Source organism: Calidris pugnax, unplaced genomic scaffold (genome assembly GCF_001431845.1).
Source record: "Calidris pugnax isolate Ruff unplaced genomic scaffold, ASM143184v1 scaffold273, whole genome shotgun sequence".
Taxonomy (NCBI): Eukaryota; Metazoa; Chordata; class Aves; order Charadriiformes; family Scolopacidae; genus Calidris; species Calidris pugnax.
In genome coordinates this window covers 3,008,748-3,029,004 of record NW_015094508.1, presented here as the reverse complement: position 1 = coordinate 3,029,004, position 20,257 = coordinate 3,008,748, and the positions used below count along the sequence as shown (strand labels likewise).

General features: G+C 35.7%; 1 protein-coding gene across 2 annotated transcripts in view; it reads left to right on the top strand.

Annotated features, from left to right (window-relative positions):
- The window catches only part of RFX3 (regulatory factor X3), a 124,249-nt gene that overhangs the window by 62,101 nt on the left and 41,891 nt on the right, over positions 1-20,257 (top strand). For both annotated transcript variants that reach the window (XM_014964959.1, XM_014964958.1), the window contains exons 3-4: positions 4,501-4,598; positions 14,525-14,783. In XM_014964959.1, the coding sequence (XP_014820445.1) occupies positions 4,501-4,598; positions 14,525-14,783 (357 nt within the window). The remainder of the gene's footprint in view (positions 1-4,500; positions 4,599-14,524; positions 14,784-20,257) is intronic.

Below are 20,257 nucleotides of genomic sequence, written 5' to 3'. Positions count from 1 at the left end.
ACTCCATTCACCACCACTCTCTGGGTCCGTCCCTCCAGCCAGTTTTTAACCCAGCAGAGGGTATTCCCATCCAAGCCATGGGCAGCCAGTTTCTCCAGGAGGATACTGTGGGAGACTGTATCAAAGGCTTTGCTGAAGTCCAGATAAACAACATCCACAGCCTTTCCTTCATCCAGCAAGCGGGTCACTTTGTCATAGAAGGAGATCAGGTTTGTCAAGCAGGACCTGCCCCTCGTGAACCCGTGCTGGCTGGGCCAGATGGCATGGGTGTCCTTCATGCGTTGCATGATGGCACCCAGGATGATCTGTTCCATGATCTTCCCAGGCACCGAGGTCAGGCTGACAGGCCCGTAGTTCTCTGGATCATTCTTACGGCCCTTCTTGTGGCCTGTCGATGTGCCTGTCATGGTGGGGCTGCTCCAGCTCTCCACCATCTAAAACTCAGCCTCTCCTCGTCGTGAAGCCACGATCATCTGATGTTCGAAGATGCTGAATGCATGCATGTCAACCAGGAGGTTTTCCTTCACATCCTTGCAGCTGTTAGTGTGTGCAAAGCTGTGAGTGCGCAGCAGGTGTGCAGGTATCTCATGGCCACAGAAGCCCAACAGATCCACGCCATCAGCATTGCTCCACTTCTCCCATCAGCAGGACCCTCTCCAGGAGCACTTTCAGAGTGTGATAAATTTGGTGTCCCGCATTCCTACAGAGAGGGGAACAGGTCTGCACCTTCTCCCAGTTTCTCCAGCAGTCCGGTGGTAGGGTGTGCACCAGTACCAGACACCCCATCCCTGGAAGTGTTCAGGTTGGATGGGGCTTTGAGTAACCTGGTCTAGTGGGAGGTGTCCCTGCCTATGGCAGGGGGGTTGGAACTCCATGATTTTTAAGGTCCTTTCCAGCCCAAACCATTCTATGATTCTTTAAGTGTCTGTGTATATGCAACAATTCAACATAAGCAGAAACTTCTGTGTTATCATGTTTACAGTAATTTTTTAGTACTTTTTAGTGAATAATGCCATTTTAAATTATTTTGGGTTTAGTTAATTTTAAAGTAGTGTATAGCATTTCATTTTTCCTAGTGAAGTCTTTGTTTCCCCTGTATCCATTCTTGTATATACACCATGCTTAAATGACATCTCATGCATACATTAATTTGGGGGTGTTCTCATGGCATCAGTGCTTTATTTATGCTCACAAAATGTATGATATCTTTTTCAAAATGAAACATTTTTGCTCTTGAAGAAGAGCTAGTGGAATAAGTGGAAAGGTAGACTAAGAGCCTTTTTCCTACAGCTGTGTTTGTACTGAAGCATCCTGTCCTTTGAGCAAACAGTGAAAAAATAACTTTTGATGTTCTCAGCTAAAACAAATCCCTAGTTTGCATGTAACTAGCATAAATGCAGAGCTCATAGAAGTCTGCTGTGGTGCTCCATAGATAGGAAAAAAAAGGTACCATTAAAGAAAACCTGGGCTTCCCCTCTGATAAAAGTGGCAGTGGTGGCAGCTGGTTTCATGCGGCGCAGCAGCTGTCACTGCTGAGGTGGGGTGGAGGGGAATTGTAAGGGGACAAACATGTCCACATATAAGCAAAAAACAACAATAGTGAGATCAAAAAAAGGTGGGAGTAATTAAATTCCCTTTTAATAGCCTGAGGAGTTTTCATAATCTTTTGTTTCTTCAGGTATGGGTATTTTTCACTAATGTATCATTGCTTTTTCAACGGCACTCTTTAGTGCAGTGCAGTAAGCTTCTAAGGATTCAAAATTAGCCCCACTCTGTAGTTTACGCCATGCAATGTGGAAGGATCAGAGAAATAAAACTAAAAATAGTCATATAATCTATTTTATAAAAGTATATCTATGCATCAGAAGTTGAGCAAAGCATTTCATCATATTCACCATACACAATGGCCATCGCGTTCACAAAGCATTGTATCATTAACTACAGATGCAGGCTTCTGCTAATCAAAATTGCTCTTAATGCAAAATCATGTTTAGCATATGAAAAACATAATCATGAACTGACATAAGCCATTATATAAATATGAATGTGCTTAGAATATTACAGCGTGTACTATTTATGTGTTGCTTGCCAAAAGTAATCCAGACTGATGAAGGTACAAAAATTATTTTTATCTCTGAGAACAGAAAATGATACACATCCAAGTCGTTTGCATAGGCACTGTGGATAATTATATGTTCATTTTTAAAAAGAGTTTAAAAATCTGTATATATTTTGCCCTATTGTTCTACTCTTTGCTTTGAACATAAGCACTTATTGGAAATCAAAATTCTCTCTTAAATTTTGTTTTTATGCTTCAATGTAATTTGTGAATTTAGTATGCTTTTATGCACTTGATTTTTGTTGACAAACTCTCATAGATACAATATAACTTAGTCCCTCGTTTGTTCCTCTGAGTAGTATAATTAAGAATGTAATTTGTTTTTCTTTTTTTTTCCCCTTCAACTAGTAGTTATAATTACATGTGTATATTGAAATAGATTTTCATTCACCTCTTGTTCTCCTGGAACGTTTCAGCTGCTTACTTCTAATCCTATTTCAGTTATTTATTTCAGGCTAGAATCACTGAAGCAAGAGGAATAAAAGATCTTCTGTCTGACTCTACTTAACTCATTATTTCCTATACAAGTCAGTTAATTTTCTGTTTTCCAGCCAGACAATAAGAACAATTATCATGACTAGCTCACCAGTCCACCCCAGAACATACCATTTTTGAACTTGCATACTGTCACTTTTTAATAAATTGTATTTTCTATTTTTAGCCTGAATCATTTAATTCTTGGAGTATTTTTAATATAAGAAGGACATTTAGGTTTAGATCTCTGTTGAATATCCTCTCTGTGATCTCCAATTTTTGCTCTGCCTCAAAAACTAAAGAACATAGCTGATACAATTCCTTTAACAGCTTAACAAAAGGTGCAGGAAAAATGATAAATAAAACAGAAGAGAATAAATTATTTTATTTTTTTTTTTTATAATTTCCACAAAAAGTCTATATCATAACCAACAACTTCTCAAATAATTTTCTGCTCATATAGAGTAGATATATGCATTTTGTTTCTTCCTGTTGTTGAGGATTAAAAAGAAAATTTGGAGGCACTAGATTTCATTCACATGAAAACATTTTTCTCAAATGAAGTAAAATAGGAAATAAAATTAGTATTGGAGCTATCATATAACAAAGATTTTCAGCATGGCAGAATTTTCATATACAAGGCCATCCTAAAGGCCACTTAGTTATTTTATTTGTCATTACTTTCTCTACCTTAAGGTTGTTCCATACATTGCAATACAATGTGTGACTAAAGCTTCCCTGGGCACCATAATTAATTTAACTGTAGCAGTACTGGGTTTCAGAGAAGCTGAAGCAAAATAACTTTTTTTGTTTAAAACTGTCTTTTTTTAATGCCATATTGAAAAAACGCAACATAATTCAGCTTCGTTGTTAAAATTTAAAGGAAAAACATTTTGATTTACAAAAGATCTACAAATAGATAAGATGTTTTAATAGCACTGCAGTGTATCCATTCTTAAATGTTGATTTAAAAATTAAGTTACTTTATTTGCATAAACAGTCATGACATTTCTAGTAGTACTGCATATTAGGTTAATAAAGAATTTATATTAAAATGATGAAAATTTGAAATTAATCGATAAAATTTTAATTTAAGCACTTTTTGCTATTTTGTTTTATGGTAAATTAATTTTTTGTTGTTGTTGTTCCAAATCAGAAAATAAACACATTTTGGAATTTTTCAGTTTCCTGTCCAATAGACACTGAGCTTTGATAAAATCTATACCACTTTATCCCTGCAGTACCCTCTCAGTTCTGATGTAAAGGTCTTGCAGTGTCCTGAATGTGTTGGTTTTGAAATGGTAGCGGTTTATATCTAAGAATAATGGGAAAATATAATACCTTGTATAGAATGAGAATGTGATGTGTATTTACTGACAGGCAGTTATTAATATGTGTTTTAACATATTGTAGAGTTCCAATATATCAGTATGCAGGTTACAGGGAGAAGATCACATTTCCTTTATTAATAGAAGAATAGTGTGGTATTTTTTAATAAGGAGTAAGCCATATCCAGAGTGTGTGAATAGGGAATGAAGTCCATTTTGGAAGAGGTTGGACAAGAACATAGAATCCATACTGACAGCAGCGAAGCATAGTTAACGCTTAATTTCATCCTTATTATGCTTTCCAGTCAGTTCTGTCTTTGGCACTGAAAGTGTGTATGCTCTATGAGCGTGCATCTTCTGTGTTAGGGCTCCATTTAGCAGACTTGCAGCACCAGTATTGTGTAAGAACAGTTACTTTCTCTGCTGTTGCTATTACATATAGTCATTATGTACCTATAGGAATTATAGTGATATATAGTAATTATGAGAACAGAATTATATTGTTTATAAGCCATTACGTGCACTGAAGCATTAGTCCTTCTTTACTGTATCCCATATTTCTGGTGTTCTTATTTTCAGGTACAGCAAGTGCAGACTGTGCAACAGGTACAGCATGTCTACCCAGCCCAGGTTCAGTACGTGGAGGGAAGTGACACAGTCTACACTAATGGAGCTATGTAAGTTGGCAAATGTTTGGAATTTGAATGTTTACTAAATTTATATTTTTAGTTAGATTCTACTAACGAGTATATTTTAATTTGGAAAGAAAGGTCTTTTATTGTCAAAATATTTTTTTAGATGAAAAGGTGAATTAACAGTGTTTGTTTTTTTATTAAGGCAGAAATTTTCTGCAAACAGAATTCATGTGACTGTTCTGGTTGGATTTATGTGAAATTACATATACAGCATAGTGGTGTTTGAAAAAGTACCTTTCAGTTTATGGGTAAGTTCTGGCCATAGGATGTACTGGGTAACTTCTGACCTTCAGGACAGAAGGCAGGGTCTTCTGTCTTCCTAGCTGCAATCCTAGTGGCAAATGCATAGAAAGGTGCAGCGGCTGCAGTTACTGTTTAAAGAAAGTAGTAGTGCAATCTCATTCCTGTGTTTGTTAAAATTAGATAAATATTTTTTTTTCCAAAGGCATGAGGAGAAGTGGAGGAAGGAGAGTAACATTGTCTCCTGTTGCTGCTTCTTTAGCCTCTTTTCTGCACCTTATTGTGCATTTCCTACTTCACTCAACATGGTTTTCCATCATCAACTGCCTTTCTCCAGTACACAAGCTTAGAATCATAGAAAGAATAATCTGGGTTCAATGGGATCTCTGGAGGTTACCTAGTCTAATCCCAGATTTATTGCTGCACCACCTTTGAAGTAGTCAGACATCAAAGTAGGATTGTGTTGCGTGGTGAAGGAGTTTCTCTACCTCTTTTTTTCGTTTCCCTACCTTTTGCCATTTTTGCTGTGTTACTGGCTTTAGGGAGAAATGCAGTTTAGAAAGCTACTTTGTTGTCTGCAGGTACTTGTGTTTGTTGACGGTAATCCAAAAGTGATTCAAAAGACAAGTATTTTTTGGATCAGAGACTTCTGATGCTAACACTGGCAGCATTCTTTGGTCAGCAGCTGTCTCTGCTAATGTTTTGCTTAATTAATTTTTCAAACACTGTCTTGTCTGTTTTCTTCTCACTTGTAAAGCCTAAACGATGTATCTTAAATATGCATTAGACTTCCCTGTTGTACCGGTTTTCACTGAGATAGAATTTGTTTTCTTCATAGTATCTAGTCTGGTAATGTGTTTTGGACTTGTGCTACAAACAGTGTTGATAACGCAGGGATGTTTTAGTTCTTGCTGGGCAATGCTTACACAGCATCAAAGCCTTTTCTGCTTCTCACGCTGCCCTGCCAGCAAGGAGGCTGGGGGCACATGAGGAATTGCGAGAGGACATAGCTGGGACTGCTGACCCCAGCTGACCAAACGGATATCCCAGATGATATGACATTATGCTTAGCAATGAAAGCTGAAGAAGGGGTTTGGAGATATGGTGTTTATCTTCCCAAGTAATTGTTAGACATGATAGAGCCCTGCTTTCCTGGAGATGGCTGAACCCCTGCCTGCCAATGGGATGCACTGAATGAATTCCTTGTTTTGATTTGCTTGTATGCATGACTTTTGCTTTACTTACTAAACTGTCCTTGTCTCAACACCTGAGTTTTCTTACTTTTACCCTTCTGTTTCTTCCCCCCATCCCAGCGTGCAAGCAATGGGATGCGGATGGAGTGCACAAGCAGCTGTAAGGGGCTTAGTTGACAGCTGGGCTGTAAAGCAAGTTTTTTCACAACTTGTCCTCTCTCAGACCAGAACAAGTGCTATGATGCCAACTGTCTCCCATGGGGCTGATGTGCAAAAGGGAGCATGGCAAGTATTAGGGCTGTGTTTCCACCCCTGGAGCTGTTGATTCCAGGAGTACGGACACACCTCCAAGTAAAAACAAACTATGGCCTGCACACTGCTGCCAAAAGGTTTGAGAAGAACACGTTAGGGATGTTAATTGTAGCATACCACTTGGCTGCCTTTGACTCCACTTCATACTTGAGTTCTAGCAGTAGCACTCAGTGGCAGCATGGCTCCATTGTGACCATGGTAGATTAGGCTGCTGTTAGCCTCCAAAAGAAGTCATTCTTAAATAGGCTATTATTCAAGTTTCTCTTTTCATTTATTGCTTGAAAGCTCTTAGCACGTGCATGTTTGGCAGTGTATAAGATGTGTACCATATGACTGCTTACTGTCCTTGGAAAAAAGAGAACCAAGTGTTACTGATTGCTCAGTGTGAACCTTCAGGTTTCCATGATTTTATTGTGTTTCTGAATCTGAATACCTTTGTCAGTTTCTGCAAAATCAGTCAATTGGATATAAAAGACTTCCTTAACATTGTAAGAAAGCTCTCCTTATCAGGTAAGCCAAATCAGATTGTCTTTCCTTCGTATAGAAGAAGAATTTACCCATGTTGTTGTGAATTACAAGATTGTGAGAAGCCAATTTGTTGTTCAGTACTTTTAGGAACATGAACCTTTCTAAAGATTATGGCTTTATTCTTGGAGAATGGGACCAGTCTGTGTTTCTGCTCAGAATTTTTAAAGACTATATATTGTGAAACACACTTTCCCATATACTTTTATGCTCCAGATTAAGAGTGGAAAAATGTCATTTATGTAAATTAAAGTCATTGAATATATATATTACATGTTATAATTCCATATATTTGATAGATGAGGGAGAATGGGGCTCTAGGTTGCTGATGGATAGCTTCCTTCAGAGATTAAAAAATTGTTTTCTCTTTCCTGTTTTTATCATTACCTAAATTCTGTGGTTTAAAAACAAATTATATTTGTTTCTCCTCTTCTTGTTTTGCAACTGGATTAACTTGTTCAGAGCTATATCAATGTGGGAGTGACACTTTAGAATTTTTGGAAGTGAACAAAAAGCTTACCATATCCCTAAACAAAGCTGGCATAGACTGTGTCAAGTTCTGCTGTGACAGGAAACACAGAGGCCAGTCTCTTTTGTGCTAAAATATTTAGGCAAGTGATTGCAGTTCATCTTTTTATATTCTTCATACTGAAATCTGTGAAAGATGAGCCTTGTGGAACCTGACAGATTCACAGAATTATGTTACAGCCAGTTTGTCCAGTTACTCCCACTCCAGAAATTATCTGTTTCACTGTCAGAAAATTGGGTAAGGTTTGTAACTGGTGCGATTGACTAGAGCGATCACTGGTTTGTCTTTTGAGTTCTTTTACTATGATTATATGTTTGATTTATTTTATGACCATGCTAAATCAAAATCTTAATCATAACTCAAGATTAGATATAGGATGCTTTCATAATCTATCAAGTTACAGTGCTACTCTATCCATGGAATAAGAAGTCTGCAACCCATAATTAAGGTGGAGACTTTAATTCAGCATTTAGGAATCTCTGGAATAAATTTTACAGCCTGTCTGATGAATTATTATTTATTTCAAAATAAAGCGCTTGCAAATTTGCATCGATTTAAGTCCATATATGATAGCAACAAAGGATGCAGTTAGAATATACATGAGGAAAGAATTACTTGATACTTTTGATTCTAAAGAAGTTTGTCAGGGTTTCATAGTCTTTGTCAAGTGTAACTGTTGTATTCTTATAACACAATTCTTCCCACACATTTTTTATCATGATTTGTCTATGCTTAAAAGTTATTTGGTTTTATTATAATTGGAGACATAATGATAATACAAGAGGTGTAACTTACAACTTGTCATATACATTGTGTAATATGAGAATATATGAATTATGTTTTCTGCATTTGTGTCTGGTTAATAACAATTTTGCTTGTCAAGCATGTCACTCTATCCTGAAACAAAAATGCATAATTGTTGCGATGACATGTGCAGTCTTACCTGGCAGTTTAGAATTGATAAAGAATATTATGGCTGCACCTATATTAAGAAGTCAAGTGAGTCCTCTATACTAGACATGAACTTTCTTCTTACATAAATTGTACAGTATTAATCAAATGTAGCCATTTGCCTGATGATTCTGGTGTGGTAAAGAGGGTTTTAATTGCTGGGATTGTCCAAGAATTGCTATTGCTGTTGCATCCAAATCGCATTCTTTATCAATTTGTTGTACTACGATTTGTGTGGTTTATATGGGCAAAACACACCTTATATGCAAAACCAACAATATTGCTCTTATTGAAATCTTCACTGTCAAATCAAAGAATTGTTATCAATACAGTTGAAGTTGTTGTCTTCCTGGCACTTCGTAGCATCCATCCCTTTTTCTCTGGCAGTATCCTTACTCTTCAGCTGACCTTCTGCTTATGAAGGATAACGGCTTCCATCTGAGAAAGGGTTACAGTGAGTTATCACCATCCCAGGTGCTATGCCTGGAGAAGTATGATAGTTGGTGAGGGGACTCTCTACTCACACTGAGTCTCCACCAGCTGTTCTTAATATGCTTTCTAGTAGAGTCTACACCTTACTCGTTCTTTATTGATTTACATCCTGTGGTGTGTTTTCCATTTGCTGGGTACTTCTTGAATACTGTCATGCCACGCTCATGATTGTCTTTGCTACACTTTCAGTCTATGGTCATGGATTGTTTATTCTACACAGAATAGCTACTTGATATTACTGTCTGTTAGTTAAGAGCAGCGCATCAGCATTTTAAGGATAGTTTTATACCACACAATTGTAGGAGGCTAAGCTAAAATGGGAACAGATTTAGGAACGTTTATCTGATTGATTGACAATTGCTGTTTCAGCTAAACTGGAACAAAGCTCTAGGCTAGCACAGACAAGTCTAGACAAAGAAAGCCTGACAAGTCCAAGTCTTGAGGTCTTGCAGATTTAGTACAAAGCCTGTGACATGTTCCTCACGGTGGCAATACCGTATTTCTTGGACTATACGTCTCTGATACTGCATCAGAATTTTTAGGGGTCTGTTTTCATTTACTTCATTCCCTGGTTTCCAGGGTTTTCCTGCGGTTGTGCATTGTGTGTGCTTTCATTGCTTTATTTCCATGGGGCAAAAGATCTTGGATTGAGTATTAAAGATCTCAGTTCTTTCTATTGACAATGAATGCCAGACAGGAACATACTTAATTTTTGAATGGGACAAATAAGAATTTCCTTATATGGAATAATGGAACTCTATTTTAGGTAAATTTTATGAAGCGTTTTCTGGCTGGTATATTTTAAGTTGTCTGTACAGATAAAATGTATGTGCATAAAGCAGGCCAACTATTCACTATTACAAAGGAAATTGCTTATTTGAGTTTTTGTTCTCTGATTATAGATGAATAGTTGTCCTGGTTTGAGCAACACAAGACTAATTTATTTTCTAATGCTGGGGAAGACTACTTTTAGAAGACTGTAGTGTCTGAATTTGTGAAAATATTTACTTTATAGCCACCCAGGCTCTGTGGCATTCAAGGTCTCAGTGTTTTTGAGCCTTGCCAGGTGCAAGGATGAGGAGGAGCAAGACCTCGGTGCTTGACCCAGGCTGTCCAACAGGATTATTTCATACCATGAATGTTACATTCAATATAAATAAGAAAGTTTGCTCTGTAGCTCGCTCTCTCCCTTGATGGCAGTGGTCCAGAGAACTTCTTGCCTGGGTGCAGAGCCCTTCCCTTCCTCCTGAAGCCATAGCACTCGCAGTGTCCAACATCTGCTGTCCACTGCTGGGAGTGCACAGCTTCCTGCTGATGGAATTGGCTGAGTATGATTCTTGGATATTTTATATTAGTATCGGGATTGATACTGGTTCTTTGGTATTATTGTTAATTATTTAGTCTTATCCTGTTAAATCTATTTATATTTCAACCCTCCTGTTTCTTTGTTTTTCCTCAATTGCCCTTCCCAGGTGGGGAGGCTCCTTGGGTGATAGAATAGTTGTCTAAGTGACAATAAATTGTTATGTGTTTCTCAAACCATAACAGTAGTGTAGGTTTTGATCTTTGGTTTTAGCAGTTTCATTTGATAGAGGGGGATTGGTAAAACAATTTACTGTCATATTAGTTCTTCTGTCTCTGTCTTTAGATCAATTGAGGAGACTTTTGTGGAAGAAGGTTATTGTTTCATTGGGGTTTTATCTGTTATTAAAAAGCCCTGAATGAATTCTTGTTACAGGAGTAGATTTCTTTGTGGGGAGGCAGGAGGTTGTGTAAGAGACATGATTTAGCCCTCTCCATTATTATTTGGCTGCTTTATCATGTTCTGTTGTGTCAGTGTTAGGATATGTGTTACTTTTTCCCATTGCTTATGATACACCACCTCCAGAGGCTGCAGCAATGCATTGGCTGAGGTCAGACCTTCCCTCAGTGTTAGACAAAGGATTCTGTTCTCGGTAGTTTCTGTGAAGCTCACTATCATCTTTAGGACCACAGGATTATCCTACAATCTTAAAGGAGTTTGAGGATATTGTTCTGGTGTGAAAGACTTCCTTTGCTTTTATTCATGGAGGTTTTCTCCTGTATTGCAATACCATAGCATTATCATGAACACTAGCTACTCTGCATAAAATAATAATGTATCTTGACATACTTATTTTCATCTAGTGTTTTTCATATTTATATCCCAGGAAACAATACATTGGTTAATTAAGTACCATAAAAGGCTAATTTTCATTACATAGATAACAGTGAATATGCCTCTCTCTAAGCTATTTAGGTAATCCCTACCAAAACCCACAAGAGTAATTCTGAGGTTATTACTTGACAAGGAAGATAATAATTGTTATAGTAATTGTTTGTTTGAGTTACAGTTACAGAAAAATAACAAAATTGACACTGAATGGTTTTCTTGTTTGAATTAAGATGCTATTCTTGTGCAGCCACTGTGAAGGAATATTTCAAGTTACAATATAAAAGGTACATCTTCAAGTGAAACAATAAATTTATGCGCATCTGCCCCAAGGCTTGAATTTTCCAAGTTGGTGCATACAGGTGGTGGTAAGAATTCAGTAGTTTCTTACTTATTTTGCAAGACAGAGAAGTTACTGGAATATAATTTCAAGTTAAAACCTAATTTAAAAAAAAACACAAACTGCACTTAAGTTGTCTGAACTTCAAACCTGATTTGAAAATTTCCCATGTGGAGGGAGGACAACAGCAAGGTTTACTCTTTCTGTGCCATTGTTTTCATTTGTCTCCTTTCTTCTAAGTGTCAGTGTCTTTGAAGAGACAAAAGTACCTCTAAAAGATAAGCTCAGTAACATTATGTTAGTGTCCATAATACAGTGCAAGACATTGCACTTCATTTGTGTGGTAATGCTGGGGTTTACTGAATTTACCAATTAATTATTTTCTGGTTTCATGTGTCAAAAAATAGAATTTTATTAAGAACTTTATATCGCCACTCCATATGTTTTATTTCTAGCCTTATATTTTGCAAATCATTACAAAATGTATGTAAGCAGTAAGGCATAATAGGTGATACCTTGAACTATTGTACCTTGCAATCCTAGTCCAACTCATTCTGGTCTCATTTATTTCCACTGTGGGATCACAACATTGAACACAAGTTCTGGGCTTGCTAAATTGAATTCACACGGTGTCTGACTTTGTGTGACTTGCTGTCAGGGTAAACATCATTTAGTTTGCACAGCCTTCTGGAAACTAAGATTATGAAGCCTAATTCCTTAGACTTCAAACTTTCTAATAACTCTGATGAACTTTCTAATGAAAGATGATCTTTATATGCAGCTGTTGAAGATAAGCTAGGAGTGCTTTTACAGCCTTTGTGATGGGAAAGAACTCGTTATAAGATATGTCAGATTATTTGAGAAAGTATTGCATGTTTGTGCTACAAGTGCTATGGATAAGAAGATCCCTTCCTTATTTCAAGTTACGCCTTGTGTGTGCCTAAAGGATATAACATTGTATTTTCCTCTTTGCTACTGTTTTATGTTGAGGGGTCATGTTACAGTATGCACATATATACAGTGTGACCTTAAAACCTTTGAGTCACTGCTTTCCAAAACATCATCTCATCCAGCTACATTTTTAATTTACAGTTGAATTAGTTTGTATTTTGCTCTTTGCTAAGTTGCAATTCCTGTTGCATGTAATAATAGTGGTTTTATCTCACTTTTAATTACCCTATTGATCTCTGTTGCTAAAGGTTTGCTTAGTCATCTCCAATAATCAGGGGTTCTAGAAGAACCTGCTGGTTGTTGGAACAAAGGGAAGAGTTTGTTTATCTTGGAGCGTGACCCATTGTTGTACCCCAATGATTTCTCTTGATCCATTCATACGGAGCACTGTTACAAGCAGATGTAGGTGCTCTGATACAGTCGGTCCTCATTTAGAGACTATACATGATACACGGATCTAAACAAGGTAAAAGCAAACAAGCATTTCCTTTTCTCTCCCTATTCCACACCAAGCCTGTGACTTAATTTTCTTGTGAAATTTTGAGCATTCTCTAGGGTTTGCATTGCTACAAAAAACTACCTCTTCAATATCACTTCTGCAAGTCAGGCTTGCATGTTTTGGACAGTCTTTTTCCTCTAGCCATGTCTATTTTGACTGTCAGCAATGGCCCTGTCCTTTCGTTCCTTTCCTTACTGATACCTGATACTGTTACCAAGTTTTTATTTTCCCTTCTGGGAGAAATGACTCTCTTCAGTCCTGTGACAATCATTTCCATGAACTGTTTCCCCTGACTTTCCGTTACTATATTTTCCTAAATTTCCCTCTGCAGCATAGCACTGTTCACATTCTGTAAATTGTGTGATTCTGAGGCAGATGCAACACCAGCTCTGCTAGTGGTTATCTTCCTTGGCACAAGATACACAATATCACCATGTTGGGACAACAACAACTGTATCACAAGGTATCACAATGATGCTTTGGCTTGACAAAAGAGATTAATTGGGACCTGCACGATCCTTAAACACATACATACATTGTTACAATGCAACAATCCACTGATTTAACTCTCAAAAAAAAAAAAAAAAAAAAAAAGGATAGTGTCCTCTTTGTTGACATGGAAGAGACTTGGAAATGATCCCAAAGTTTTTGGAATGTTTCCTTTAGAATTTCTAGGAATATGTTTGGTTTTCCTTGGATGAGATGAGAAATAGTTGGGGGGGAGGGGAAGCTATTGAAACTTTTGTGTTTATCTTTTGATGTTAAATCTTTTGCAGCTTTCCAAAAAAAAAAAAAAAAAAAAAAATAGATTAACTGTCTCCTTGAGCCTTAGTTCCTCACAGAACTATTTTGCACTGTTTTCAGTAGAACGCAAGGCATTTCTTTTAGATGAACTTTAAGTTTCTTGCAGCTGATCTTGAGGCTTTTGAAATACTCAAAATAAAAAGGAAAGTGTTGAAGTAGCTTAAGGAGGGGTGAGAGAAAATAACGTAGTAAAAGGCTTATGAAACATTTAGGATTTGAAAACTGGATAGAAGGTTTCAGTAGCCGAATAGTTTGTAATGGTGAACTGTTTAATGAGGACTGAATGTTTCATAGTTGAAAGTGATTTTAAAAATGTTACTGTTGCATATCTTTAACTTCTTTCATTTTTGTGACCATTTTACGAGTCACATTTCTGTTTTGATTTTACTTCTTAAAAACCAAGAGCTTTAATGAATTTAAAAACAATAGTTAGCATAGTATACTTGAACACTGAACTCTCTTGGCTGACATTTGTATGAATTGTTGGCAATTTTGCAACATGCATAGTATGCAAAATGTGTAACATCTGACTAAAATTCAAAATTTTATTGTCAGATTTAAAAAAGTTAAACAGATGGAGCTTTATAGATTGCTTTGCAATATGTTAATAATTGGATGAGCTCTTTCTGCCTTGTGTCCTCTTCAGGTAAGACTGACAAATTTTTCTGTAAGGTTTGGTGGATACTTGGTTTACCATTATCAGTGAATTAGCTCTGTAGTGCTTTGGCTTGATGTTATTCACTGAGGAGGCAAGGATTATTTGCCAATCTAATTTAATTTGGTTATAGCTATTGTACATACGTTTCTAGAATTATAACATTTCCCTCAACTAAATGAACAATACAAATAATTTCTTTTCCTTTTGTTTTCTTTTCTTGAAGCCGATCAACAACTTATCCTTACACAGAAACCCAGATGTACAGCCAAAACACTGGGGGAAATTATTTTGATACTCAAGGAAGTTCTGCACAGGTGACAACAGTGGTGTCGTCTCATAGCATGGTGGGCACTGGAGGGATTCAAATGGGTGTCACAGGAGGACAACTCATTAGCAGCTCAGGAGGGACCTATCTGATTGGGAATTCAATGGAAAATTCTGGTCATTCAGTGACTCATACAACGCGGGCCTCCCCAGCGACAGTAAGTATTTCAGACTGATGCAAAATCGTTGGGACTAGTTTCTTGGTCACTCAGATGTTCTTGCAGACTGACACAGTTTTTGTGACAGAATGTATAGCAGTATTATGTTGTACTACGTAGTACTTTTGGTAACGTAAGAAATATATATGTAAATAAGATACAGGAGTTAGAATTCTGTGAAAAATTAGACATGAAGACAGACCTTTCCCTTGGCAGATTAAAAATATATACATTTCATAGGTTAAATTTTTGCATTCAAGTAATATTACGGAATGCTCTGAGCTGAATATTTGTCAGGTTGGGAACTAAAACAGCCTCCTTTAACATTTTGGTTTTTTTCTGGCAACATAAGAAGAACACAGTGTTGTTGAGTATAACTATGTTAGATGTAAAAGTTAAATAATTTCAGTTACAGATCTGTAGCTGCCCTGCATTTGCTCTGTTTGTTTGCCCAATATTAGCGTAGGTTTAGTAGCTTATTTCAAAATATTTCCAATTTTTCAGAATACTGAGGTTACTACTTTTCACTTTAACACTTTTCTAACTTATCTGATATATCTCTAAAGACTATGCCAGATTAAAAGCTCATAGTGGAAGTGTCTTCCAGTGCTATGGGAAGATGCATTCTGTTACAACTGTGATAGGTAATACTGTGGACACTTAACACAGAACTTGGCCTTAAGAGCTTACTTAATCAGCCCTTACTTCGATTAGGTAAATGGGTTTATACCTAGTGTAGCTTTTCTGCATAGCCCTAATGAATACTTCTGCCTAATTCTTCTGGGTATTCTTGTCTGGATGTAGAGATTTAGGGGTAATGGGGATGAGGATTGTGAAACATAGAATAGGAAGAGTGGAAAACTACAATAAAGGAGAGAAAGCATCATTAATCGTACATTAATAGATTCATTGGTACGCAGAAGGGCAATGAAATTAAGTAACTTTATTCTTAGGAACCAAAGTAATGAATAAAAATCTAATAGTCTTCAATTTGAAATAATGATGGACACTTATGATAGCATTGGATAATTTAGATGATATGATAAAATGTCTTTATTTTGATTCTTAAGGTGGTTGGTATGGATAAATAGAAATTTTTTTTTACAGTGTAAAAAATTATTATTTCATCCAAAAACTGTGTAGCATTATTTCTGAGAATAAAAATTCTAAAGAGTCATAATTCCTGAGTATAGGTATCAGTAGTAGCGCTCAGCTAGCAATAGAGAATTTTGTATGTTAATTACAAAAAAAAAGAGAGTGTGTATTAACATTTGCCTACATTTTACATGACTTTAATAGAAAACAGAGCATCTGAAAAAAAGGAACATTCCCCTTTCAGATTCATTTAACTAAAATCAAGACTTTAGCTTGACTTTTTTCTTTTTTCCTTTAAAGTACTCTTCCATTTTACTTATTTGGAAGATCTTTTATGAATTTTTCACCTGACTTTATAATTGCCAAGCATAGGAAAAACAACTAGTTTTCTGTAGGCCTAAGTAAGGAATAGGTCTTCTAGATGGAATGAAATTTGAAAAGTGATGTTTCTTTAAGTACTTAAATGGCAATAGTATTCCTATGTTTTCTTAGTTGTTTTAAATTATTCTACAATTAAGTACAAATATTGCCTCTTTTAGAGATCCTGGTTTTCTCCTTAGTCAATTAAGAACAATTGCATTTTTATCTTTTTCATGTCGTGCTGTAAGTTTTGTTTTCTTCGCTGCAACAGAATTCAGTCAGTGGAAATGTGGAATCAAGTGGTGCTTAAATGCATCCAGGAAACACGAATAAAGAGTAGTGGACTTACTTTGAAGTTGTATATCCTAGAATTATTTGAACAATATCAAAACTCCATGCTGTATTTTGTAAAGCAAAAACAGTTTTTATTTTTTTTTGCTGCAATTAGAAATGAAATTTGCCAAAATTTAACAAAATCTGAGGTTCATTCCTTCAGTATGCCTTCTCTTCCTTTATGTGTCACTAATCCAGCCTGTTTTAGTTGCTCTATACTGCCATATCAACTAGCTTTTAAGAACAGAAAAAAATACTGCTAATTAAATTACAATTATTAAATTGCATTTTAAATGCAGTTAATATTAATGCTATTAAATTTATTAGTTTCCTTTGCTTTTTAAGGTACTATTTATTTTGTAAAGTATAGTTCCATCAGTGTGAGACATTAGACTATATTAGAAGAACATTTCTTGCTAAGGAAGTGGAGCACAACATGATTTTAGATTTTATAATTTTAGGCTCTTGGTGTGTATGGTTCATCTGAAATGTTCAAGAGTCAATTAAAACACAAATGTTCAGCTTAAACTGTAATTTTAAAGCAACAAAGCTGGTTTAATTTTACTAGAGGGCATAAATGAACTATGCAAAATAGAGCAATGTAATATTTTATTTGGATTGCACCTTGGATAGGTAGACCTTGATTCACTTGTGATCCTCATTTCATCTTTACCATCATAACTTTTTTCATTTTTGTATAGAGAATGTATTAGAGTCATCAAAGTAACATGTATCCAGGCTGGTTTGCTAGTATAATACTCAGAAAATATTTCCAAGTTTTGAATAAGTTTGGAGAATTTGCATATGGAGACAAAGTATATAGACAAGTTAATAACAATTTACTTACTAACACATGGTCATCAGAAACTCTCTTTTGCCATAGAGGTACTAGTTCTGTTTACTCTTTTCACTGATAATTTGTTTTGTTGTTATTCACCCTCACTGATCAAATCATTACCTTCCGTAACAAGCAAATCAATTGTATTATTCATGTTATCCATTTCTGATACATCTAGCTTAAGTTAAAAGAAAAAAACAAAATAATTTGGATTAAAAGTCAAATGTATAAAAGAAGTCCATTTTATTAACTGTGTCTTAGATAAACAAAACTTAAAAATCTGATTTACTTTGTACCATACGGTATGCTGTTTAGTTTATACAGAATTCAATAAAAGAGACTCAGACACATTTTACTTTAAGTCTATCTTAACTTCATTTTCTTTGTGGTTTAATGTAATTCTGAGTTCTGCTTCAGGTTTAATAAAGAGCTAATATATTGCTTGTTACATTTAATTCATTTTAATTTCTGTCAAACTTTCATACAAGAAAGCTGTCCTGCTTAAGCTATAGCAGGCAATAACAGTGTTTTTGTAGCCAAAATATTAAGAACCGTGCGCTATGAAAACTATTCCAACAGTATTGGTTCATGTTAGTATGTGTGAAGAACATTTGTTAGCATTTTCTTTACTCATTTTATTTTCATTAAGTTCACTGCTTCTTCACATGATATCCTTTGCTGGCCTATTAAACTACTTCTCTACTGACTAAAAAGGATTTTTTTCACTAAACCAGAAAGGCATTCAGAGTAAAAGACCTTCTATATAAAATGTTAGGTAGAGAAACAGCTTTCCAAAATGGCCATTTTCATGTGAATATATGTGCATTGGTCAAGAATATATTGTGATTGCTTTGAACAAGAAGTGATTTACCCTAGCTGGATGTCTGTTTGAAATGTTGAAAACAATTTCAACAAAATGTTGAAACCTGTATGAAAGAGTCATATATTTGGTTTCTTGGCAGCTATCATTAAAGAAGGGGCAGCTATATTTAAGAGACTAACTAGAAAATTGGATTGCCGTGATAATAATGAAGTCTAAATTGCCTTCCTTTTTTTTTTTTTTTTTCATATGTAAATGTCTTCAGGACTGTTCCTGTGATAAAACAGGATTATTTAATCAACATATTTCATAATATCATAAGGTTAAAAAATGCATATAGTCTCTAGTAATAAATGTTTGTTATGCTTGTCAGCCAGTGAGAGGCTCCCATCTATTAGTTTCATTTTCTAACAAGCTTTATGACTGATCTGCAATTACAGTTGTCATTCATCAGTCATCATCAGGCATAGGAGGTCTCTACTCATGCTGTTGCAGAAATTTATCCTATTTCCCTGCAAATCTGAATGTGCATGAAAATAAAAGCAAAATTAATATGGAGGTAATGTATCACCACAAATTATTATTTCTGGTAGTGGGCACAGTGTGCAAAATTTGCTCTTAACTTTAAAGGAAGACCTACCCAAATTATGTCCTAATTAATGGAGGGAGAAGAACAAGAAGTTAGAATAGTGTAATATCATATCCTGATAGTATAATTATAGTGGACGTATTGGAATTCTTTTAAGAACAAAAATAACAGATGTTTAAATCGTCCATTAAAGGGGTAGGTTTTTGGAAAATAGTTTGAGGTGAGATTTTCTTTATTATTCTTTGTCTTGGTAGAGGACCTGTTTTCTTCCTCCATTCCCCAACTTTTCCAGTATTTTTATTTAGCTGAATCCATTTTAGCATAAAACAAACATTTCTAATCAAGTCAAAGATGCGCAGATTTTTATGCTTTCCTGGCAAGATATTTACTTATAACTTCTTCAATTGAGTACAGTGACATCTTTTGTGAAAAAAAGGCATCCATTACCAGATACAAGAAGGCACATTTAAAACACATCTATGTCATATGAATTAACTGTAGGAAGTTGGAAGTTTAGAGGATTTGTGGCTCTTGTACCTTTATAAATCACTGTCTTCAAGACTTTGGATTTTCCTTCAGAGCTGTGGAGCATCATGGTTTCTCCGTCATTCTTCCAGAGGCTTCAGTCTAGCAATTTGCCCAAAATAACTTACGTCTTTCTCTGCCCCTTTGAGCACCTTGCTGATCCGCTATAATATCTTGAATTGAGACTGTGTCCTTTTCACAAAACAAGGAATGTGGGGAAAAGGGAGAATGACACTAGTGAGGTCTGCCCCACCTATCCTGTCTGCATTTTGTCTTATGCTCCTTATTTCTCTTCTGATATAGTCTTGCTTCACCTTTCCATCATTAGCTTTTGGTGTGTTTCCTGCCTAAAAGCCCTGTCACACCTCATAGGTTGTTTCCAGTTTGGGCAATAGAATATTTAATCTGGTATTTGTGTAGCAAAAATCAAGATGTAGTGTTATTGACAATTCAGTTTATTCCAATGTAGCATTCCAATTACTGGTGAAAAAATATTGTAAGAAACACAATAGATTTTAAAAAAAAATCATAAGGTATTGAAAATAGGTTATTTTGAATCTGTGAGAAGTATTTCTGTTAATTCCTTCTATTTGAAAATGCATAATCTGGATGCAAGATGACTTGCCACTGATGTTCTCATAACAGTCTGATTATCAATGGCATGAAGGCATCATCTTTGTAAAGGATTGGATTTTTGTATCTGTTTAAATACAGGTTTATTCTAAAATGGCTACCTGGCCTCTCTCTCTAAGGCTGTCTTGCCATAAACATTTTCAAATTGGGTTTTAATAATAATCTGTTCTGTTTAATAATAATCAATTCTGTTTTCCTGTGTGAGTAACTGTGATGTGCTTCCATGTGATTTTCAGTGTTAGGTGGAATGTGTATGTTCTAGAAGTCCTTATAATTAGCTA